This window comes from Neovison vison, chromosome 12, assembly GCF_020171115.1.
Source record: "Neovison vison isolate M4711 chromosome 12, ASM_NN_V1, whole genome shotgun sequence".
NCBI classification, from domain to species: Eukaryota; Metazoa; Chordata; class Mammalia; order Carnivora; family Mustelidae; genus Neogale; species Neogale vison.
Window position 1 is genome coordinate 92,358,335 of NC_058102.1, and position 25,726 is coordinate 92,384,060.

The window sequence follows — 25,726 nt, forward strand, 5'->3', positions numbered from 1 at the left end:
TTTCTAATTAGGAATAAGAAAATAAAATATAATGTGACTCAGTCCTTAGAATGGCATAAGAATGCCATACACCTACCATATTTATTTAAATCTATAAATGTTAAAAACATAACATGCTTCTAGTAGTTATCATATGAAAACCTTGTAAGAACCACAGCATATGACCTTGTTTTAATTAAAAATATAGTGTAAATAGCTCTCATTGATAGAAAACGTTATACAGATTTCACTAAGATCGTCAAGTGCCATGTGTCTTTCCTGGCACATTCTCATAATGACAATATTAAAACACATTTGCCTAGCACTTTTAACTTTGCAGAGAATTAACCAACCTCTCACTTAATCTTCACAATGGCTCTGGGTAGCAGAGGAAAACAAGATATTATTATTTATCTTTCATAGATAAGAAAATTGAGGCCTGAAGAAGTTAAGTTATCTGCTTGCCTAGGGTCACAATTTATCAGTTTATGGCCCAGATCCCCTTAAAAAAAAAAAATGCCTAAATCACTAATTGAAAATCTCTGTCAGTTTTACTCTTTGCATTCCTTTGAAACCAAAACAGGAGGCAGTACCTCTTTCATGACGGAGAAACTGTTTACAGTTACGCAAAGTAGACACTGCACAATTCCTAGGGACTGACATCTCCATAATGATATATGTAATGGTACTCACTGGATTTGTACAATGCCCAACCTGTATGACCACATGAGAGCAACTGGTTTCACTGATCCAAAAACCTGAGTCAGAAGCAGCAGGCAAGAGTTGAATTGACATTCTGGTTTCAATTTTCATTGTGTGGTTTCACAAAAAAGAAAGAAAAAATAAAGAAAATCAAACAAAAGTAACTTTAAGAGAAAATCTGTCACTCAGGTTGAATTTTTCTCTTACTTGAAATTCACCCTATCTATATTCAATTGAATAGAATGACATTTGATTGAACTGACTGGGGGAAAAAAAGTGACAAGTTATATCCGGATTCGGACTTTCAAATTCGGTTTATTGTTTAGTGCAGCAACCCCTGAAATTAAATGAACACATATAGGAGATTCATCATAAGCTATCTGCGGAATCCTGTTATAGGAAGACGGTGCTATCACAAAGTCTTCCCACAGTTAAACTCCCAGGATGGACTCATTCTGCAAAATACCACACTACATTGAAGTAAGCGTGAAAGTTTTCTTTCTTTTTCTACTTAAATAAGAAATCTTGTAATTGGATTTCAAATGCTCCTTGTGAAGTAATTATCTATAATCCATTCTCAAGTATTCTTTTTCAGTAAACCTGTAAGAGATGCTAAGCGATATCCCTTATTTTCCCTTTCACAACTGCCACAAGGTTCTCGTCCAAACTGGTTCTGATAATGAGTCTTTTGAATGAGAAGAGGGACCATTTTAACTTTTTTAAAAACTAAATAGGAATCACAAGACAAGAAGGGGGCCTACTGTTAAGCCAGAGGTGAAATGAGGAAGGGTCCAATGAGTTTCACATAATATCTCAAGAGTGCTACCAGAAATAATTAAGGCAATAAAAATATTTAAGCTGCCATTAGTGTTTAGAGATGCTGGCAATATGCATCATTAGGTCATTATGAAACAATATAAAATTTTAGAAATCCTAAAATCATCTTGATAAAAGTTTAGCATAAAAGAAATTCACAAAAAGAGCACTGAAGGTGAAAATAAATGGTGACCAGTGTTGGTGACAATTTTAGTAAAACATTTGAAATGATTGACAATGAAATAGCAACAGATTGTATACTCTAGAGCAAATAACTCTTAAATTGTAATTTGAGTGTGTTTCTTAATGCCTTCAAACTAAAAAAAGGAAGTGCTTTCCATGTGAACTCACCAGCGAAGACTGACAACCATAGCTAGGTAATATCTTTCTGACATTTAGCAGCAGAGAAATCATCAGGAACCATTTAATCCCTCAGATTGTTTAGCTGTGACATTTTTGATGCATAGTACAAGAGATCTAACTATCAGCCAGAAAACAAAAAGAATTAACGTGACATTTGCACTACAAATCACAATCATGCTCCATTTGCCAGAATCTTTCCTAACAGCTGATACTCAGCATTTTGAATAAGGAACAAGTTAGTCAATCAACAAGAAGCAAACTCAGTTATTACTAAATGGACCTATGTAGTTACATTAAATCATGCAATGATTCGTTTAATAAGCAATGTCTTGACCTCCTGCTGCATCCCAGGCACTGTTACACAGTAAGATTATCAAGAGGAAAAGACGAGGATCACAGGAGTTAGCCAGACAGCAAACAAAGAAACTGTAGCAGAAAGCAATGGGAGCATGCAGAAAAGGCACTTAACATCTGCTTTGGGGGTCAGGGAGGATTGGTGGAGTGACCCACTGTAAAGGAAAGCTTGATAGTATTTTTTTTTCTGTCTGATATGAAAATAATTTCACCAAAAAAAAAGAGGATTTGAAAATGGGTTACAGATAATTACCTCACAAGCACTATAGAAAAAAATCTATGTAAAATATTTTAATACAAATTATGAAATATAAACGGGAAAAAAACAGAAAAAACTAAGATTAAATATTTAATACAACCTACCCTTTATAGATTCCTGAATTAAGTCCTTGTTGGGAATCTAGTTCTAGGAAGACTGTTTAAAACTGTTTTACCAATATTAATCTTCTGATAGCATCTCAAAATTTGTTCACTTAATTTTATGATGGAAATATTAGTTATCAACAGAATTGGAGAATTTAAACGTACAGATACGAGAAAGAGCTAACTGGAAATGGTTTTGGGGGGGCGGAGTTGGAGAAACTCCAGCTTCAGAGGCAAAATGAGTATTTGTAGGAACAGATGTGTTCGAAGAAGTACATATAAGAACATGGGTGTGACAACATTAGTTGTATAAGTATAGGGGAGGGGATAAGAAGTAGGCAGGAGCCAGTTAATGGGGTGCCATTTATGATTGATAGAGTATAGATTTCATATCAGGACAGTGAAGAGCCCTTGAAGAATTTAAAGTTGATGTGTATCAAAATCACATTAGGTTGGAAAACATTACACAGAGGAGCAAGCAAAGTTGGCATTGAAAACTAGCATGAAGCCACTAGTGGTGATCGAACAAATGGCCCCAGTTCTTCATCCTTTCCTGCTTCTAGCCTTGCATTGTGACTTTGCAGCAACCTTCACTAAGTGGTGGAGTCGTCTTCTCCACCCCCAAAATACGAGCTACCTTTATGACTTGATTTGGACAATAGAATATAGCCAAAGTGAGTATTCCAGTCCTGAGCCTTTCCCTGTCTAAGTTTATCATCTCAAAACCTTGCTTTCTTTGCCATGAGAACAGGTCAAGCTAAGCTGGTAAAAGGTGAGACACCACTTGGAAGTAATCCAGTTACTCCAGCTAAGATAATGGTAGGTTAGGTACATACAGCAAGATACCCCCAAAACATGTGAGACTCCAGACAAAGTGAGTACTGTCTGTCCATCCACAGCTCCCAGCAGTCAGGAGTGTGAGCCCAGCCAAGACCAGCAGAATCTCCCAGCTGACCCATAGACTTGGGAGTAATAATTGAGAGTTATTGTTTTATGCTGTCCAGTTTAGAGTTGTATATTACACAGCAGTGGATAACTGATGCGTCACTCTCACAGATTGCCCTTTGATGCATGACAGTGGGACACAATGAAAGGAAATTTCACTTCCAATTAAGAATCAAAGGTAAACCTTAAAAAAAAAAAAAAGAATGAAAGGTAAACCTTTAATACAGAATACAATCTATTTGTTAGTCTTTTTTTTGGAAAATACTCAGGCATTGTTGAGGTTTCCAATTGTTAATACATGTCTATCCCCATCAAAACAATAGACTGATAAAGTATTGTATCTCTGTGCTCTTCATTTTCCCATTTTGCATTCAGCTGTTTCTCTCTCCAGTGATGCTATGTAACCTCAGTGCCTCACAGAATCTATCTGAGGATTCTTAAAATAAGTGGTTTCAAATTCTGTTTATTACCCCTCCCAAGGAGGGAAGGGGATATCATTTGAAAAAGAAGGTAAAGCTTACTACATTTGACACTTGAACAATGCAGGGGTTAGAGACACCAATCTCATCTGTAGTCAAAAATCAATATATAACTTTTTTTTTTTTAAACTGAAGTATAGTTGGCATATTATTACATTAGGGTCAGGTGAAAAACAGTGATTCAGCGACTCTGAACATTGTGTTATGTTCACAGTTGTAGCTACCATCTGTCACCATGCAACACTGCTGTAACACCATTGACTCTTTCCTTATGCTGTACCTTTCACCCTTGTGACTTAAAAATTCTAAAAATGGAAGCCTATACATCCCACCCCCTCTCCCCTCAGCAGTCTCTAGGTTGTGGTCTGTGTTTATGGGTCAGTTTCTGCTTTTGTTTTCATTTTTTAGAATCCAAATGTAGGTGAAATCATATGGCATTTGTCTTTTTCTGTCTGACTTATTTCACATAGCATAATATCCCCTAAGTCATTCATGTTGTTGCAAATGGCAAGATCTTTTTTTTTTTTCTTAACTAACGTATACTGTATTATTCAAATGGAAAGGTCTTATTCTTTCTTTTGGCTAAGCAGTATTCCTGTGTGTGTGTGTGTGTGTGTGTGTGTGTGTGTGTATTTATATATATATTTTTTTCCAATTTATTTATTTTCAGAAAAACAGTATTCATTATTTTTTCACCACACCCAGTGCTCCATGCGAGCCGTGCCCTCTATAATACCCACCACCTGGTACCCCAACCTCCCACCCCCCCGCCACTTCAAACCCCTCAGATTGTTTTTCAGAGTCCATAGTCTCTCATGGTTCACCTCCCCTTCCAATTTACCCAAATTCCCTTCTCCTCTCTAACGTCCCTTGTCCTCCATGCTATTGGTTGTGCTCCACAAATAAGTGAAACCATATGATAATTGACTCTCTCTGCTTGACTTATTTCACTGAGCATAATCTCTTCCAGTCCCGTCCATGTTGCTACAAAAGTTGGGTATTCATCCTTTCTTATGGAGGCATAATACTCCATAGTGTATATGGACCACATCTTCCTTATCCATTCATCCGTTGAAGGGCATCTTGGTTCTTTCCATAGTTTGGCGACCGTGGCCATTGCTGCTATAAACATTGGGGTACAGATGGCCCTTCTTTTCACGACATCTGTGTCTTTGGGGCAAATACCCAGGAGTGCAATTGCAGGGTCATAGGGAAGCTCTATTTTTAATTTCTTGAATGCCTTTATATATTTTTATACCACATCTTCATCCATTCATCTTTCAACAGACACTTAAATTGCTTCCATATCTTAGCTGTTGTAAATAATACTTCAGTAAACACTGGGGTGCATATATCTTTTCAAATTAGTGTTTCTGTTTCCTTTGGGTAAATAGCCAGTGGTGGAATTGCTGGATAATATGGTAATTCTATTTTTAAGTTTTAAGGAACACCCATACCATTTTCCTCAGTGGCTGCACTAATTTACGTCAAACCAGCAATGTACATAGACTTCTTTACATTTTTGCCAACACTTGTTATTTCTTACTTTTGGGGTACTGGCCATTCCAACTGGTATAGAATACTATTTCATTGTTGTTTTGATTTGCATTTCCCTGATGATTAGTGATGTTGAGCATCTTTTCATATGTCTGTTGACAATCTGTATGTCGGCTTTGGAAAAATGTCCATTCAGTTACTCTGCCCATTTTTTAATCAGATTATTGGTGTTTTTGGATGTTTAGTTATAGAAATTCCTTATATATTTTGGATATAACTCCTATCAGATACATCACTTGAACTATCTTCTCCCATTAAATTGATTGCCTTTTTGTTTTATTAGTGGTTTCCTTTGCTATGCAAATTATTTTAATATAGGCCAGTAGTTTGTTTTTGCTTTTGTTTTTCTTGCCAAAGGAGACATATCTAGAAAAATATTGCTAAGGCTGATGTCCAAGAGATTATTGCTTATATTTTCCTTTTTAAATATTTCATTTATTTATTTGAAAGAGAGAGAGCATGAGTTGGGGGGGAGGGGCAGAAGGAACAGGAGAAGTAGACTCCTCACTGAGGCTTGATCCAAGGACCTTGGGATCATGACCTGAGCCGAAGACAGACATTTAACTGAATGAGCCAGCCAGGTGCCTGCCTGTGTTTTCTTTTAGGAGTTTATGGTTTCAGATCTCACATTTAGGTCTTAAATCCATTTTGAGTTTATTTTTGCATATGGTATAAGAAATTACTGAAGTTTTATTCTTTTGCATGTAGCTGTCAGGTTTTCTCAGCACCATTTTTTGGAGAAATTGTCTTTTCCCCATTGTATATTCTTGCCTCCTTTATCATTTATTAGTTAACCATATAAGCATGGGTTTATTTTTGAATTCTCTATTCTGTTCTATTGATTTATGTATCTGTTTTTGTATGAATACCATACTGCTTTGATTATTGTAGCTTTGTGGTATATCTTAAAATTTGGGATTGTGATACGTCCAGCTTTGTTTTTCTTTCTCAGAATAGCTTTGGCTGTTTGAAGTCTTCTGGTTCCATACAAAGTTTAGTATTATTTGTTTTAGTTCTATGAGAAATGCTGTTATTTTGTTATTTTGATGGAGAGTGCTTTGAATCTGTAGATTGCTTTGGGTAGTATGGATATTTTAACAGTTATCAATTCATCCAATGCATGAACATGTTAGATCTTTGCATTTATTTGTGTTGCTTTCAGGGTTGTTATTTTGTTTTGTTTTGTTTTTTCCATCAATGTTTTACCGTTTTTAGAGTATGACTATTGTACCTCCTTGGTTGATTCTTAGGTGTTTTATTTTTTCTGTGCAATTGTAAATGGAATTGCTTCTTGATTTCTTTTTCTGGTACTTTGTTATTAATGTACAGAAATGCAACAAATTTATGTATATTAATTTTTTATCCTGCAAATTTATGAAATTCCTTATTACTTCCAATAGTTTCTTGATAGAGTCTTAAGAGTTTTCTCTGTACAGTATCATGTCATCTCTAAGTAATGACAGTTGTACTTTTACCTTACCAACTAGGATATCTTATATTTCTTTTTCTTGTCTAATTGCTATGGCTAGGATTTCCAATACTATATTGAATAAAAGTGATGAGGGTGGACATTCTTGTCTTGCACCTGATCTAGAGGAAAACCTCTCAGGTTTTCACATTGAGTATGATGTTATCTGTGAGTATGTCATATATGGCCTGTATTATGTTGAGTTATGTTCCCTCTAAGCCCACTTCATTCAAAGTTTTTATCATGAATGGATGTTGAATTTTTCAGACACTTTTTCTACATCTCGAGATAATCATATGATTTTTATCCTTCATTTTATTAATGTGGTGTATCACATTGATCTACAAATTTTTTTGACCTTATCGTTATTTTTTTTTTTTAAAGATTTTATTTATTTATTTGACAGAGAGAAATCACAAGTAGACAGAGAGGCAGGCAGAGAGAGAGAGGGAAGCAGGCTCCCCGCTGAGCAGAGAGCCCGATGCGGGACTCGATCCCAGGACTCTGAGATCATGACCTGAGCCGAAGGCAGCGGCCCAACCCACTGAGCCACCCAGGCGCCCCGACCTTATCGTTATTTTTAATGTCCAGCTTTTATAATACAAGGGCCAGAACTTTCTCCCCATCTCAAGTTTATAAATCTTCAATTGACTTTGAGGCCAATAGGGATACTTCTTGTCTAATTTGTTTTCTGGGAAGACTTCATTCAGGTCCTCAATGGTCACCTGATCAAATGGAATTATGTTCCTTATCCTCTCCAGCTTTTTTTCATATTGCTCAATCCTGGTCTTTGAGAGACAAAACCTCAGCACAACTTTTCACATCTTCTTTTTCTTCAGCATCCACCTAAACAGTACATTTATCCTCTGGCACAGGAAACTTCAGGGCATTAAACTTCTCAAAGTCATCTACCAAGCCATTCTTTACCACATTGACCTTGTAGTGAGCCTGGGTGGTTTCTCAGGGAGAGTAGCCAACCTGGAGGTAAGTGTCTCATTCCAGGATTTCGGGGAGTTAGCAATGGCTTCTGGTTTTGGGGTATGATCCCCCACAAAAGCTACCCAGTTGGTGGTTTTTAGAGCAAGTTTTCACCCAGTGATCTTGAGATCCTTTATTGACCCCGGCAGCCCAGAGCCCACTGCCTGATTTGCAAATATTCAACCATTTTTGCACTCCCAGAATAAATCCCACTTGATTGTGGTGAAGAGTCTTTTTAATGCATTGTCAAATTTGGTTCACTAATACTTTGTTGAGGACTTTCACATCATGGTCATCAGGGATATTGGACTGTACTTCTTTCTTTTCTTTTTTCTTTCTTTTTTCTGGTACAGTTTTTTTTTTTTAAGATTTTATTTATTTATTTGACAGAAAGAGATCACAAGTAGGTAGAGAGGCAGGCAGAGAGAGAGGAGGAAGAAGATTCGCTGCTGAGCAGAGAGCCCAATGTGAGGTTCGATCCCAGGACCCTGAGACCATGACCTGAGCCGAAGGCAGAGGCTTTAACCCACTGAGCCATCCAGGCACCCTTTTGGCACAGTTTTTATCTGGTTTTGATATCAGGGTAATTCTGAATGCATAGAATGTGTTTGGAACCTATCCTTCCTCCTTTATGTTTTGGAATAGTTTGAGAAGAATTGGTATTAATTTTTTTTCAAATGTTCGATAGAATTCATGTGTGATGCCATCTGGTCTCAGTCTTTTATTTGTTAAGATCTTGTTGATTATCAATGCATTTTTTATTAGTAATTAGTCTGTTCAAATTTTCTGTTTCTTCTGATCTTAGTTTTGGAAGGTTGCATGTTTCTATCAATTTCTTCTAGGTTCTCAAGTTCTTTGCCATACAATTTTTCATAGTAGTCTCATACTTCTTTGCGTCTCTGTGGTATCATCTCCTATTTTCCCTATTTCTTTTTTTTTTAATTTATTTTTTACTTATTTTCAGCATAACAGTATTCATTATTTTTGCACCACACCCAGTGCTCCATGCAATCTGTGCCCTCCATAATACTCACCACCTGGTATCCCAACCTCCCACCCCTCCAACCCCTTCAAACCCCTCAGATTGTTTTTCAGAGTCCATAGTCTCTCATGGTTCATTTCTGATTTTACTTATTTGGTTCCTCTCTCTCTTCTTGATGAGACTGACTGAAGACTGATCATTTTTATCTTTTCATAGAACCAGCTCTTGGTTTTATTGATCTTTTCTCTTGTGTTTTTGCCTCTATCTTTATTTTCATTCTGATCTTTATTATTTCCTTCCTTTTACTTCCTTTGAGCCTTGTTTGTTCTTGTTCAAACAAGAGGTTTGAGGTTAAATTGTGTGAGGTTGAATTGTTTATCCGAGATTTTTGTCATTTCTTGAGGTAGGCTATAAATTTCCCTCTTAGAATTGCTTTTGTTGTTTCTCAAAAATTTTGTACCATTGTTTCATTTTCATTTGTCTCACATTTTTTTTTACTTCCTCTTTGAGTTTTTCATTGACCCATTGGTTGTTTAGTAGCATATTGTTTAGCCTTTATGTGATAGTGTTTTATCCAGTTTTTTTCCATGTAATTGTTTCATACAGTTGCAGTTGGGAAAGACACTTGATATTATTTCAGTCTTCTTAAATGTACAGAGATTTGTTTTGTGGCCTAAGGTGTACTCTGACCTGGAGAGTGTTCTACATGCACTTGAAAATGTGTATACTGTTGTTGATCAATGGAATGTTCTGTATATATCTTTTACGTATATCTAATGTGTCATTCAAAAATTGTTTTCCTATTGATTTTATTGCCTGAATGATGTATCTATTGCTGTAAGTGAATTGCGAAGTCCCCTATTATTGTATTATTATCAGTTTTTCCCTTCATGTATGTCAATATTTGCTGTGTGTTTTAAGGTGCTCCTGTGTTGGGTACATATTTACAATTGCTACATCCTCTTGCTATATTGATCCCATTATTATATAGTGCCTTTCTTTGTCTCTTGTTACAGTCTTTGTTTTAAAATCTATTTTATCTGATATAAGTATTGCTGCTCTGCCTTTTTTCCTCACTTTCATTTGCATGTATAATCTTCTATCCTTTCACTTTCAGTCTTTTCTTATAGGCAGCATATAGATGTGTCTTGTTTTTTAATCTATTTTGCCACCCTGTGTCTTCATTGGAACATTTAGACCATTTACATTTTAAGTACTTATTGATATGTATGTATTTATTGCCATTTTATCCATTGTTCCTGGTTGTTTTTGTAGTTCTTTATTCCTTCTCTTGTTCTCTTTCGTTGTGATTAATGAGATTCAATAACATGCTTGGCTTTCTTACTCTTTATTTTTTTATGTGTTACTGGTTCCTGGTTTGTGGTTACCATGATATCCTAAGTGTATAGCAATCTGTATTAAGTTGGTAGTCACTTAAGTTCAAACACATTCTAAAACAACTTTATTTTTATCCCCCCCCACATTCTATGTATATGTTGTTGTATTTTACATCTTTTTGTGAGTCCCCTTTCCTGTCATCATTTTCTTCTCCTTATGACCTTCTCCACTGATAGAAGTCCCTTTAATAAATTTCTTATAAGGCCAATTTAGGGCTGATAAGATCCTCTAAATTTATTTGTCTGGTAAACTCTTTGTCTCTTCTTCAGTTATGAATGATGTCATTGCTGTGTAGAGTCTTCCTGATTTTTTTTTTTAATTTCAGCATTTTGAATGTATCATGCCACTCTTTTCTGACCTTTAAAGTTCCTGCTGAAAATTCAACTATAATTTTATAGAATTTACCTTATATATAAGTAGTCACTTCTCTCTTTCTACTTATAAATTTCTCTATCTTTAATCCTTGATATTTCAATTATTATATGTTTTGATGTGTACTTCCTTGGGTGTATCTTTATTGTAACTCTCCGTGCTTCTTGAACCTGAATGTCTGTTCCCTTCCTCAGGTTAAGGAGGTTTTTCTGCTATATTTCTTCAAATACATATTTTTTGCCCCTTTCTCTCTCTCTTCCCCTTCTGTGGGACCCCTATAATGCAAATGTTTATTTGCTTGACATTGTCTAAGATATCCTTTCACCTATTCTCATTTTTTAAAATTCTATTTTCTTTTTGCTGTTCAGTCAGGATGTTTTTCATTACCCATTCTTGAAGACCACTGATCTTTCCTTTATTCTCTAATCTACTATTGATTTCCTCTAGTGTATTTTTCATTTCAGTTACTGCATTTTTCAACTCTTATTGGTTCTTTATTATATTCTCTATCTCTTTGTTGAAGTTCTCACTGAGTTTATCTACTCTTCTCTCCAGTTTGGTGAGCATCTCTATGACCATTGCTTTTTTTTTTTTTTTAAAGATTTTATTTATTCATTAGAGAGAGAAAGCCTGAGCAAGGTAAGGAGCAGAGAGGGATCAGGCTCTCTGCCGATCAGGGAGCCCAATACAGGGCTTGATCCCGGGACTCTGGGATCATGACCTGAGCCAAAGGCAGATGCCCAACTGATTGAGCCACCCAGGCCCCCCACTATGACCATTACCTTGAACTCTTTATCAGACATATTGCTTATCTCTGTTTCATTTACTTGTTTGTTTGTTTGTTTGTTTGTTTTTGAGGTTTTGTCTTGTTCTTTCATTTGGAGCGTATCCTTCTGCTCTTCATTTCAATTGACTTTCTTTGCTTGCTTCTATGAATTAGGCAGAAAAGATACTTCTCCTAAACTTGAAGGAATAAGCTTGTTATCATCATCATCCTTTATGTAGACTCTTTATGCCTGGTTGCAGACTCAGAATCCTGAAGCAGTTTGTGCTGGGACCACACTGGTGGGATGGCTGGAGCTGAAGTGGGTACAGGCTGGGAAGTTCCAGAGCTCTCCATGCAGAGGGCACCCTGGTGATATGGCTGAAACTGGACTGGGTGTAAGCCGGGTGTATGGATGGGGACGGGTGCCCTGGCAGAGTAGCTGGAACTGAGATAGCACATGGGCCAGGGAGTCCTCAGGTGCTGCACATGGGTGCCCTGGTGGGGCAGCTAGAGCTGAGGCAGGCATGAGCCAGAGATCTTGGAGCACTTTGTGCAGTGGTTGCCCTGGCAAGCTGTTTGGAACCAAAAGGATGCAGTTCTGGAGTGTTCCAGGATCCTTTGCACCTTTGTCACCTTGGCAAGATATTTGGAGCTTTAGTGAGCACTGCCCATGAGTGTCTGGGTATGCACCACCTTGATGAGGGAGATGGCTGGGGCTTGTGTGGGCTAGGGGCCCAGGGCTCACTGAGGTGGTAGGCCACCTCAGTCACTGGATATTGCTCTTGTCCACACTATCATGGTGGAGTAATAATATCAATTCTTGAGCTCACCAGCCCTTCCAACCTGGAGAGAGTTTCAGTAGCTTTCCCCTTCCATTTGGGGACTTTTGGACCTGCATTTTGTATATTGCAGTTGCTCTTTTAAAACATGCCTTTTTTTCTCCCTGTGCCCCAGGGCCTCCAGGGCTGGTATCTACTAGGGGCCTGGGGCTCACTGAGGTATCAGGACAGTTACAGTGCCTGAACCCTGTCATCAAGGACCCACGCTATCAAGGTGGAGTGGAAATGTAAACAATGGCATTTGCCAGCCCCTCTGACCTGAAGTGAGTTCTAGCAATTACCCTGCCATTGGGCAGGGTTCTGAGGTTCGATCCTTTTTATATTCAAGTTGCCCTTTTAAGTCATGGCCCTTTTTGTGAGCCCCAGGGTTAATGAATCTGCTCACATCCATTGGTACTATCCTTCCCCACTTCAGTTTGCAACATTGGGGGTGGGGATTCTCTATTACCATATCTCTGTCTTTCTTCCCATTTTGTACATGGTCTGTCTTCTGTTGTACAGAAGTTGTTCAGTCAACTTTCAGCTTTTGCTGTATAAATAGGTGTATATTTGGTGTGTCCATGGAAGAAGTGAGTTCAGGATCTTCCTATGTTACCAATTTGGACCTGAAGTCTCATGTATAACCTTTGACTCTCTCAAAACTTGACTAATAGCTTGTTGTTGACCAGCCTTATCAATAACACAAAGAGTCTATAAACACATATTTTATGTTATATATATTATATACTATATTCTTACAATAAAACTAGAGAAAAGTAAATGTTATGAAAAGCATGAGAAAACATATTTGTAGTACTGTATTGTAAAACATCCACGTGTAAGTGGACCCCCATAGTTCACACATGTGTTGTTCAAGGGTCAGCTGTTACATTTTATTCACTGCTTCTAACACAATTCTTGGCACACAACAGCACAAAAATATTTGTTAATCAATGGATCTCTCCTTATTCCTTATCTTAAATCCTGGCTCTGCCACATACTAATACAAGACAGTAGGGAAACTGTTTAACTTCTCCATGCCCCAGTTTTCTTGTTACAGAATGGTAGTAGCAATGATATACATCTCAAATAAGATTAGATTAAGTTATAAAGGTCTTAGAACTTTTGGCACAGAGTAAGGACTCAAGAGATGCTAGCCTTTAAACCTTGCCTATTTTCATCCAATGATCCAACTATTCATTCACCATTTTTTGTCCAGGCTGCATTACACTAATGGAAAAGTCACATATCTCTACAGATTAAATTTCTTATATTATGACTTTACTGCTTTTTGAACTCTGAGTATCTAAAAACACCAAAGTTTGCTCCAAATATTTTCTGTTTGCCTTAATTTTAAACCAAACTCTGTATCTTGTGTACTCAGCAGATAAATCTCCTCTACTTAAAACCTCTATGTGCTCCTATTCCCTCAGCCCAGAGGCCCCTAGGCATTATTTCCTTTAACCTCTCTTTTAAATTTCTCCCCAGCTTCATCCAGTTTTGCTCATTTATCTAATAGCAAAAACATAGGTTGTTCTCACACTAACCCTTCCCTTTGATATTCCCAACCTGTTCCCAGTAAATCCCTTCTTTTATCAATTTCTCCTTCTCTACTTCTTTTGCTCAGCTGTCAACCTTTCTGGTCTCTGTCAAAGAAAATGTATTTTCACTTAGTCTGCCACTGGTTACTCTTTTTTTTTTAAAGATTTTATTTATTTATTTGAGAGAGAGAGAGACAGTGAGAGAGAGCATGAGCGAGGAGAAGGTCAGAGAGCAAAGCAGACTCCCCATGGAGCTGGGAGCCCGATGTGGGACTCGATCCCGGGACTCCAGGATCACGCCCTGAGCCGAAGGCAGTCGTCCAACCAACTGAGCCACCCAGGCGTCCCTGCCACTGGTTACTCTTTAACCTTCTTTGCAGCCACACAATTTCTGAAAAAAGGTGGTTTAAATGCAGCGCCTCTACATCTTCTCATTCTATTTAGCACAAATACCAGCAGGGCCCCAAAACTTTTTATATCATATATGATATGGTTTTATTATTTTCTATCAACCGTTTTTACACCAATTTCAGGGTGAACAGAACTGACCTCTTTCACAAATGAAGAACCACCATTTAGTAAATACTATGTAGTACATACTGCACTTTGCATATATTAACTCATTGAACCTTCACAACAATCCTGTGAGACAAAGCGTTTTTACTTTATAAATAAGGATATTATGACTTGGCTAATTTCTCTTATTCATCTATTTATAATCTTGGGGTCATTAACTTTCTCTCAGTAGCCCAGGTAGAAGCTGAAACTCACCCATAGGGCTTATCAACCCCAATGATTGCTCTTTGATTTATGGTCTACCACACTAGCGACACTGTTGTGTGGAAGGTCACCAAAGACCTAAGCACCAATTGCTTCTTCACTGTTCACCCCATTAGATTTTCTATGGGATTTGGTTCTGTTTCTCCCTTACACATTATGACTTTCTTTCTGTATAGATATGGACACCCCTGCTTTCATTTCCTTTTTATTTTCAGTTCTAGGTTCTTAACACACCACTCCCCATCCTCCCTCTCCCTTTGCAGCATAAATAAACACACTCTTTTTTCTCCCATATTTAAAAAAAATGCACTTTTTGGATTCTGCCTCCCCTTCATAAACACTACTATACTTTGCCTTTACCCCCTCAAAGAGAAGTCTATGTGTGCTATTTCCACTTGCAAATCTCTTATTCATTGTCCAATCCAACGAAAGCTCAATTCTACAATAAGCCCTTCATTGAAACTGCTCTTCCCAAAATCAACAATAACCTCTAATTACAAATCCAATAAAACCTGTTCATTTCCTATCTGACATGACCTGAATGTTTCATTGGTACTTTAAACTCAGTAGGCTTGAAAAAATGAACTCATTGTCTCTACCTGCCACTATGCTTGCTCTTCCCCAGGTTTTTCTGTCATAATTGAGCCTCAGTTAGCCCATATTAGTAAGCCCAGGGTCTTCTGGAGTTCTCTTCCATGTGTATTCCTCTGATTCGTCCAATCATTTCACCCAACTCTTCAGTTCCACCTTGTGCAAAACCCTTCATTAGTGATTCCTAAACCTGAATACTCATTAGAATCACCTAGGGAGCTTTTATTTAAAAAAAAACAAAAAACAAAAACAACAACAACAACAAAAAACAACCTAGTGGTCTAGGATTAAAGGCTGGGCACATGTAAGAGCATATCAAAGAGTAGGGTCAAGCATGGGTAATTGTTAGGATCCTCAAGTAATTTAAATTGCAACTGGCATTGATATCTATTGTTCACATTCTTCTCAATGTAATAGTCCAAGATCAGGCCTCATTTCCTCTTCCCCAGATTATTTTAGTCCTCTGTTACTTCTCTTCAGGTCCATAATCACATTTTTGCTAAAATCTGTAAAACACAACTATGGACATGCACTGTCCTGTTCACCTAACTTCTAGAATAAAGTTCAAAAATAAAGTTCAGTCACTTTGTGTAACAAGACAAGTATTTATGACATAGTGCATCCTATTTAGTAACTTGCAATATATTAAAAACATGAAAAAAATGAGAACAAATATGGAATATTAAGTCTTTTGTGTACCCATTTTCCCATCGGTTAGCACAGTGCCATGCCTACGTAGAACATTGAAAAAGTACCTCATAAGCTGATTTTTAAAGTATTTTAAAGGTTAAAAGTTTAAACTTCATCTAACCCCCAAATGTAATCTAGCTGGATATACCTACTAGGAATTTAGTAACTGTCTGCTAAATGCCAGATAATTGTAATGTTTACACTACTTTTTTGTCTCACACAGTGCAAATAAAAACAAGAAGAAATCTGCTATCTTTACTCTTTTTCAAAGCGTCCTATATAAAAAAGAAAAAGAAGAGAAATTCTTACCTTGATAAAAATAGTAATGTGCTACATTCAGTGGGTATGTTCTCTATGTGGGTAGGGGCAGTAGGAGGCTGCCCAGTGTGTATGTCTTCTCTGACTTTTCTGTTTCTCCTAGCAGAGTGTCTGCCATCATTCTATTTCTCCCCACTTAAGTAAGTCAAAAGGAGGAAAGGCAGGATGATGAAAAATACTATTTGATATCTTTGCATAGATGGCTCTTTCAGATATTATATATCATCTATGATTTCAGAAAACAATCAAAACTTCATAAAGATCAAGTCTCATTTAATCATTGTGCTATTAGCTATTTTGTATCATCAAAGGTCACAGCCTAATTATACAACACAGGACTTGATAAGGGAAATAAAGAAAAGGATAAACTCCCTTTTTATTTCATCCTTATGTACAGATTCTCAGTTCTCCTCTTATTCATTAAAGTCAAAACGAAGTTTGAAATCACACGTGGTACTGTCAGGCCTTAAAACTGGAAGTCTCCATTATGTTATGGCAACAAGAGTGTACAAAAAAACAAAGAAAAACATAGTTAAAGGATGTTATTCTGAAAATAGAGAACTTGAAAAATGTTATTACAAATCCGTCAGTCATAAACCATATTCTTATACTGTAACACACACCACTGTAAAGTTTTATTAAGTTAATTGAAAAGGATAAGATCTCTTTCTCTCTCTTTCTCTCTCACACACACATGCACGCACACACACACTGCTTGTGAAACCGGTAAAGTCTAAGTATGATCTGTATTTGAGTTAATAGTATTGTACCAATGTCAGTTTCTTGGTTTTATAAGATTTTGGCATTGGAGGACAGTGGGTGAAAGGGCACACAATTTTCCACTTTTTTTTTGTAACAGATTGTGAATTTAACCTAATTTTTCAAAATTTTTTTTTAATTTGAAAGCTGAGTTACAGCCATATCTGATATTTTCATTAACATTTCCATATATAATAAACTTTAAAGGATAAGCAATTTAACAATTTAAGCAATTTAACAATTTGTATAATAAAAAGAATTTTGCATATTGCTGGTAAACATACATCAGTTGTGCTCATAGTCAAGATATGGACAAAAATTAGCACAAGTGTAAATATATCTCTTTCAATTGTTTCCTAGCAAAGAAACAAACCAAGTATTGGAACCTTGTGTAAATGGCAAGAGTTGTCATGCATTTTTATTAAAAGTTAAACTGAAGAACTTATGTCAGCTCCCCACGAATTCAGAGGTTTTTCCGGATAGTAACTGAAGTACTTTTGAAATAAAACACTAGAAAACAGATTCTCCAAATGTAACTCATGAAGAGAGTCCATTTTATATCCCAATTTTATTTACCTTTTCTGAATAGTCACAACATTAATCTACTGGGGATAATCTAGTTAGTATATTTGAAATTCCATTTATTTTTTTCTATTGATATGCATGTGTTACACTTGTATATAATACAGAATTTCCAGTGTTGTTTTAAAGGACTCAGTTAAAAAAAAATGAGAAGCATGATGTACAATTTCAAACAAACCTAGGACAAATTCATAATTTCCAAAATAATACAGGTTTCTACTTTGCTCCAAAGAAATTAATGCTGTTACAATTGATGCAAAAATTCCAACACAATTGTTATTTTTTTCTTTCTGAATTCATACAGTCTTGAACTATTGCAAAATCCATTCAGAGTCCTCTAATTAATTTTATGTATAACTAACATAGAGGGAGGAAGTCATTTCATCCCATGGACTTGTGGGGCAATACACTTTGGTTCACTGTCCAAAGTATACTTCACAAATTTGACTTTTGACAAATTTTACATTTTCAGTTTTTCTGCCCAGAAGACATTCTGGGTAATGTTCTGGTCTTTGAAATTCATTGCCAACTAACAGACCAAAACTCTCCAAGGTATGTCAGCCTCCATCATGGAAACCAGCATAGACTTAATTGACCATGTCAGTGAGTTTTAAAATTATGAAAGATGGTCACATTTTTTCTAACATAATGGAACTTCTAATAGGACAATTTCTGAAGTATCTTCCTATTAGGTTAAGATGAGTAAACAAAGAAGTCTCTCTGGTTACATCCCTTCAACTATACATTTACACAATATTATTACAGAATGGCTATGCATTTTCAATTCTTCTCTACCTTCACATAACAAATGAAATAAAATAAATGTAGTATAAAATTATACATTCTCTAATAACTTAGGAAAAAAGTACATACATGTTTAAGGCTTTTAAATATTTGTAAGACTTTCCTGTAGAACTGAAAAACAAAAAATGTTAAAATGACTACAAAACTGGACAGAAACTGACCTAAGAAATTGTTTGAATGGGACAACTATAAGCAAATATTTATAAATTCAAGACCAAGGAAAATGAACAATTCTATTAACAGACTGAACAAACAAATATATAAGCATTCAAACAGTCATTGGGAGCGAGCAAGGGACAGTCTATTAAAAATGATAGGACAGTTAAAAAAAATTTACTAGAAGAAATCTTAAGTGAATAACTCTCAAGCTAAGAAATCAGAAATCCACATGCATCCCTGGCGATTTTTTGAAACTGAAGGCTACATACATACTCGACTGCTTACTGCTGATTTCTGTGAAGGGAAAAAGTAAATATAAACAAAAGAAAAAGCCCACTTAAAAGACAAAACAAAAACCAAGAGGGAGAGTACTCTAGAAGTACAAAATAGCATATAATGAAAATGGAAATTCAGTTCTAACTACTACCTATTTAACTGACAGAGAGCTGCAGTAGTATGTTAGCCTTGGGGAAACATGTCAGCTTGTCTATACATTCTTATATGATTGATGTATTCAGATAACTATTACTTGCCAACAATAATTATTATCAATGGATATATATTTCCATTCCTTTAACAAAAGCGACTTTAAGATGTTAAAACATGTAGGCTTTCAGAGCTCCAACGTTAGGTTACAAATAAAATCATCTCAGTCTACACCATGCCAGAGGAGAAGTTCACAAAGAAAATGTCAGTAAAGCCAGGTGCAGTCCCACCAGCCAATGAACACAGGCCCAGACCCAGGAACACATCCATGGCTGCAGGCCGGTGCACTTGGCAGACTTTCAGAAGCAAGAAAAACAGTCACACTTGAGGCCAAGAACCATAAAGGTGAGTGTCTCTGACATCACCTGGAAACACCAGCTCTTCAGATGGCAAATTCAAATTCTCTTAGCAAGTGCAATTTTACAAGTTGAACACAGTTCAAATCTGACAAAATCTTCATGACATAGAAGTTCATGTCTGACTTTTTAAAAGTCTCGGTTTCAAGAAGAGGCTGATTACGAGCCATGAAATCCCTTGGAAATAAGACTCTTCAGTGCCTCTTGTGAGCGATATAAAAATCTCCCTTCAAGATCACCTCAGGAATTAAGTTTCTGTGCATATGTTCAATGTAATCAGGCTTGAGGATCACTTGATTTATCCTTTGTTAATGGGTTACCTACAAAGGAAGAAGAAAATATAATCATTTTATAAGAAGGCTATGATCTTAAAACTGCAAACACAATTTAGTATTAGAAATTAATAACTCAAAATGGTAGTATTTGCTGTATCAAATAAATTGTTGAATTTTAAAGGACTAGCATATTCAGATGTTGCCACCTTATAAAAATATACAAGTTTTTTTATTTTTCTTAATCCTTTCACAGTATTTTTAGTGTCACTTGCACAACTATCCAAATGACTGCAGCTGTGACCAGGAAGATCTTAACTGGTGATGCTACAGGTCTCAAATTCAAAGAATGATTCTGGAATCTTTGTTCTTTGTAAAGTCTTGGAGGATAGAATCCAGAGATCATAAACACTCTATGCCAGGCCTCAGTAAAGAAAGACCTTAGTTCATAGGATTAAAATCAGACCACATCTTCAAGAAAGTCCTTGGGCATTGGCTCTATAAAATCCATTCTTGAAATAGTTTAAAACTTGAGGGCTTATTTGTCTCAATCAGATTTCAGAAAAAGTAACTATGAGGAGAAATAAATATCTGGGGAGAAAAACAGTGATTGTAAACTATTTCACTAAGTTTTAAAAGTGTCTAGAAATTCTCAAAAAATTGATTAGTATTATTGATGCTATTATAAATATTACTAAGGGAGATTCACACTGGCTTCTCACACCTATTTAGGTCCAAAGACTGTGTATGGGAAAAAGAAGTAAACATCTGGAATACCTGATACCTATGTAGATCAATCTGTATGCATACATGTAGATGATACACGGATTTCTGCTGTGTCAGTGAATTCCTAGGTATACTCTAATACCAAGGTACTTACAGTTGCATAACTTCTTTTTAAGCAATGGTTATAACAAAAGGTGAATTCTTGAAAGTTACTGTGGATACTTTGGTTTTATTCCATCAAATTATATAATTATTCATCCTTTCATAGAATATTTAAGGAAAGGTTTTGTTTGTTGTTTTTTTTTATCAACTAAAAGAGAAACATTAAGTAAAATAATCTAACTCTGGCTCTACCACACCCAGTCTCAAAGGAAGCTATAAATTCAAAAACAATTATTTTCTGTGTGGAAGCAGCCATCTTAGTTATGTCTCTTTGGTCAGCTATCCTGCCCAAGGAAGGAGCCTCTGCTTGCATATTTAAAGCTTCTTACTCCCATCCACAGAGGAACTATGGGAGGTATGGAACTGAGGATGGAAGAACCAAACACAGAAGGGGCCTGCTCACCTCCAGTGATGCTGGGAGCAGGGGCTCTCTTAGGTAGGGCAGCAATCTCACTTTCGATTTGTCATTTTATAGTTCTGTGAATGGCTCCCAGTCTGAGTGTGAATGTTAAGAGCACCGTGGAAAGTAAATATGAATTTTTCTACAGACGTTATGTCAGAGGTTGTCAATGGAGATAGCTGATCATTATGAAAAATACAAACTCTTTAGGATAAACTTTCTTGATAAATACTGATTTAACACAACTTTGATGGCCATTGCCTGAGCAGATCCACTTGTCTTCCCTGGAGATTCTTCTCTTGGTAGGAAGACTCAAAAAGCATGGTAAGAGACTGTATTTCCAAAACTAGTGCAAAGAAAAGAGACGAATTGAGAGACTAAGAGAGAACAAATGGGTTAGCCTCTGCAGGGACTCAGCACAGGCAGCTGGAAGGACATGGTGCCGTGACCCCATGGGAGCACGTGGCCTGTCCTCCTGTGTCATTTCAAACCCTAGTTCTAAGAAATCTTTTCATGGGTATGGTAGATGCAGTCTTCTATCTTCATCCCAAGCTAAGTATTTCATCCTGCTAGTTTATATAAAACTGGGGAGTGAATCTCTCAACTATTTATTAAAACTTTGTTTTTCACATAATTTTAAAAATAGACACATTTATAATATAATACCAAAGGTTTATGTACTGGAACAAATTTTCCTCCATCTCAGAAAACATACACATATACACATAAACACATATATACAATGCATATCCTAAGAATATCATAAATCTACATTTTTATTCTGTTTGTAGCAGCTAAAATAATTTCTCAAAAATTAAAATTTAAACATGACTAAAAGAATTGTCTAACATAGATCAAAACATAATTGAAATGACTTTTTTCCTTTAGTTTTACAAACTAGTCCTAGTTTATTAACCTTAAAAATATCCTTACACCTTTAATGAGATAAAGATAGGGTTTAACTGGGCTATTTGTTTTCGATTTCATTTTTGTATGTTACTCTGATCAAGTAATTGTGGTGTGACATGTGGAGTTCTAGGCTAAGGTCAGAATGTAGTACTCGTAGGCACAGTGGAGACATCATACCACCTCTCAGGCCCTCAGTTTCCCTGTATGTAGAAAGGGGATAATCCTGTTAGCCTCACGAAGTTGCTGTGAGGATATGATGATGTTTACGAAAACACCAACTCTGAGGTAGTATAATAAAAGTTTTGTGATTTTTCTAATGCACAAATCTTTAACAGGAGAGTCACTAAGGCACAATGAGAAGATCACACTAGCAAATTAGAGAAACTCTCAAGGAAAAGGCTAAGTAATCACTTGTTCTTTCCAATGTAATACAAAATATAGGCACCTGTGAGCACGACTCCGCCCCCTCTTTGACAACCTCCATATTTGTACCAAGTGAAATGGCAAAACCAAAGATTGAAAAACAAAGGATGATTCTGAATATATGTATATTATCACCAATTTTAATCACCTAATACATAAGAAATAGTAATATATAAAGTGAAATTGTCTAAAATATATGATTGTCTAAAATTGTCTAAAATATATGATTATGATTTATATACTTTAGCAAAAAAGTCCAAGTTACTCAAAATTCTGGCATGCTTGTTGGAAAACAAGTGTTATTTGACTCTTTCCTGATATGCAAGGGTTGTTGAAGCAATATTAATGCAATCTAACATTTAAAAATATTGCTCTTGTTTTTTTAAATTATTATTATTTTTTATTAACATATAATGTATTATTTGCCCCAGGGGTACAGGTCTGTGAATAATCAGGCTTAACGGATTTCACAGCACTCAAAATAGCACATCCCTCCCCCATGTCCATAACCCAGCCACCCTATCCCTATCCCCCACCCACCCAGCAACCCTCAGTTTGTTTCCCGAGATTAAGAGTCCCTTATGGATTGTCTCCCTCTTGATCCCATCTTGTTTCATTTTTTCTCTTCCTACTCTCCATGACCCCACCCTGCTTCTCAAATTCCTCATATCAGAGAGATCAATGATAATTGTCTTTCTCTGATTGACTTATTACACTTAGCATAATACCCTCCAGTTCCATCCACGTCATTGCAAATGGCTAGTTTTTGTATCTTTTGATGGCTGTATAGTATTCCATTATATATGTATACCTTATCTTCTTTATCTATTCATCTGCTGATGGACATCTAGGCTCTTTCCATAGTTTGGCTATTATGGACATTGCTGCTATAAACATTCAGGTGCACAAACCCCTTCAGATCAGTACATTTGTATCTTTAGGGTAAATACCTAGTAGTGTGACTGCAAGAACATAGAATAGCTCTATTTTAAACTTTTTAAGGAACTTCCATACTCTTTTCCAGAGTGGCTGCACCAACATGCTTTCCCACCAACAATGTAGGAGGTTTCCCCTTTCTCCGCATCCTCGCCAACATCTGCCATTTTCTGACTTGTTAATTTTAGCCATTCTGACTGGTGTGAGGTGGTATTTCATTGTGGTTTTAATTTGTATTTCCCTGATGCACGGTGATGTTAAGCACTTTTTCATGTGTCTGTTGGCCATCTGGATGTCTTCTTTGCAGAAATGTCTGTTCATGTCTTCTGCACATTTCCTGATTGGATTATTTGTTCCTTGGGTGTTGAGTTTGATAAGTTCTTTATAGATTTTGGATTCTAGCCCTTTATCTGATATGTCATTTGCAAATATCTTCTCCCATTCTGTCAGTTGTCTTTTGGTTTTGTTGACTTTTTCCTGTGCAAAAGTTTTTGAACTTGATGAAGTCCCAATAGTTTATGTTTGCCCTTGCTTCCCTTGCCTTTGGTAATGTTTCTATGAAGAAGTTGCTGTGGCTGAAGTGGAAGAGGTTGCTGCCTGAGTTCTCCTCAAGAATTTTGATGGATTCCTTTCTCACACTGAGGTCCTTCATCCATTTTGAGTCTACTTTTGTGTGTGGTATAAGGAAGTGGTCCAGTTTCATTCCTATGCATGTGTCCATCCAATTTTCCCAACACCATTTGTTGAAGAGACTGTCTTCTTTCCATTGGACATTCTTTCCTGCTTTGTCAAAGATTAGTTGACCATAGAGATGAGGATCCATTTATGGGCTCTCTGTTCTGTTTCATTGATCTATATGTCTGTTTTTGTGCCAGTACCATACTGTCCTGATGAATACAGCTTTGTAATAGAGCATGAAGTCTGGAATTATGATTCCACCAACTTTGGTGTTTGTTTGTTGTTTGTTTGTTTTTCACATTCCTCTGGCTATATGGGGTCTTTTCTGGTTCCATATATGTTTTAGGATTATTTGTTCCATTTCTTTGAAAAAAACTGATGGTATTTTCATAGGGACTGCATTAAATGTACAGATTGCTCTAGGTAGCATAGACATTTTCACAATATTTGTTCTTCCAATCCGTGAACAAAGAATGTTTTTCCATTTCTTTATGTCTTCCTCAATTTCTTTCATGAGTACTTTATAGTTTTCTGAGTATAGATTCTTTGCCTCTTTAGTTAGATTTATTCCTAGGTATCTTATGGTTTTTGGGTGCAGTTGTAAATGGGATCGACTTTTTAATTTCTCTTTCCTCTGTCTTGCTGTTGGTGTATAGAAATGCAACTGATTTCTGTGCATTGATTTTATATCCTGCCACTTTACTGAATTCCTATATGAGTTCTAGCAGTTTTGGAGTGGAGTCTTTTGGGTTTTCCGCATACAGTATCCTATCATCTGCAAAGAGTGAGAGTTTGACTTCTTTGCCGATTTGGATGCCTTTATTTATTTTTGTTGTCTGATTGCTGAGGGTAGGACTTCTAGTACTATGCTGAATAGCAGTGGTGATAGTGGGCATCCCTGCCTTGTTCCTGACCTTAGCTCTCAGTAATTCCCCATTGAGAATTATATTTACTGTGGGTTTTTCATAGATGGCTTTGATGGTATTGAGATATGTTCCCTCTATCCCTACACTGTGAAGAGTTTTGATCAAGAAAGGATGCTGTACTTTGTCAAATGCTTTCTCTGCATCTATTGATAGTATCAAATAATATCAATTAATAGTATCAATTGATAGTATCAATTAATGTATCACATTTATTGATTTGCAGACGTTAAACCAACCTGGCAGCTGAGGAATAAACCCCACGTGGTAGTGGTTAATAATCCTTTCAATGTACTGTTGGATCCTACTGGCTAATATTTTGGTGAGAGTTTTTGCATCCATGTTCATCAAGGACATTAGTCTGTAATTCTCCTTTTTTTAAAAGATTTTATTTACTTATTTGACAGAGAGAGATCACAAGTAGGCAGAGAGAGAGGAGGAGAAGGAAGCAGGCTCCCAGCCAAGCAAAGAGCCTGATGGGGGACTCAATCCCAGGACCCTGAGATCATGATCTGAGCTGAAGGCAGAGGCTTGACCCAGTGAGCCACCCAGGCACCCCTGTAATTCTCCTTTTTGGCATCAAGGTAATGCTGGATTCATAAAATGAGTTTGGAAGTCTTCCTTCCATTTCTATTCTTTGGAATAGTTTCAGGAGAATAGGTATTAATTCTTCTTTAAATGTTTAGTGGAATTCCCCTGGGAAGCTGTCTGGCACTGGGCTCTTGTTTTTGATGACTGGTTCAATCTCCTTACTGGTTATGAGTCTGTTCAGGTTTTAAATTTCTTCCTGGTTCAGTTTTGGTAGTTTTTATTTCTCTAGGAATGCATCCATTTCTTCCAGACTGTCAAATTTGCTGATGTATAGTTGCTCATAACATGTTCTTATAATTG

The 25,726-nt window shown here is 36.5% G+C and overlaps 1 protein-coding gene and 1 pseudogene across 2 annotated transcripts in view; both read right to left on the bottom strand.

Moving 5' to 3' along the window:
- Positions 1-965: 965 nt before the first annotated feature.
- LOC122890968 lies at positions 966-11,559 on the bottom strand (annotated as a pseudogene).
- Positions 11,560-17,568: 6,009 nt separating this feature from the next.
- TAFA2 (TAFA chemokine like family member 2) overlaps positions 17,569-25,726 on the bottom strand; it is a 493,613-nt gene continuing 485,455 nt past the window's right edge. For both annotated transcript variants that reach the window (XM_044227874.1, XM_044227875.1), the window contains exon 5: positions 17,569-19,726. In XM_044227874.1, the coding sequence (XP_044083809.1) occupies positions 19,715-19,726 (12 nt within the window). In that variant the 3' untranslated portion in view covers positions 17,569-19,714. The remainder of the gene's footprint in view (positions 19,727-25,726) is intronic.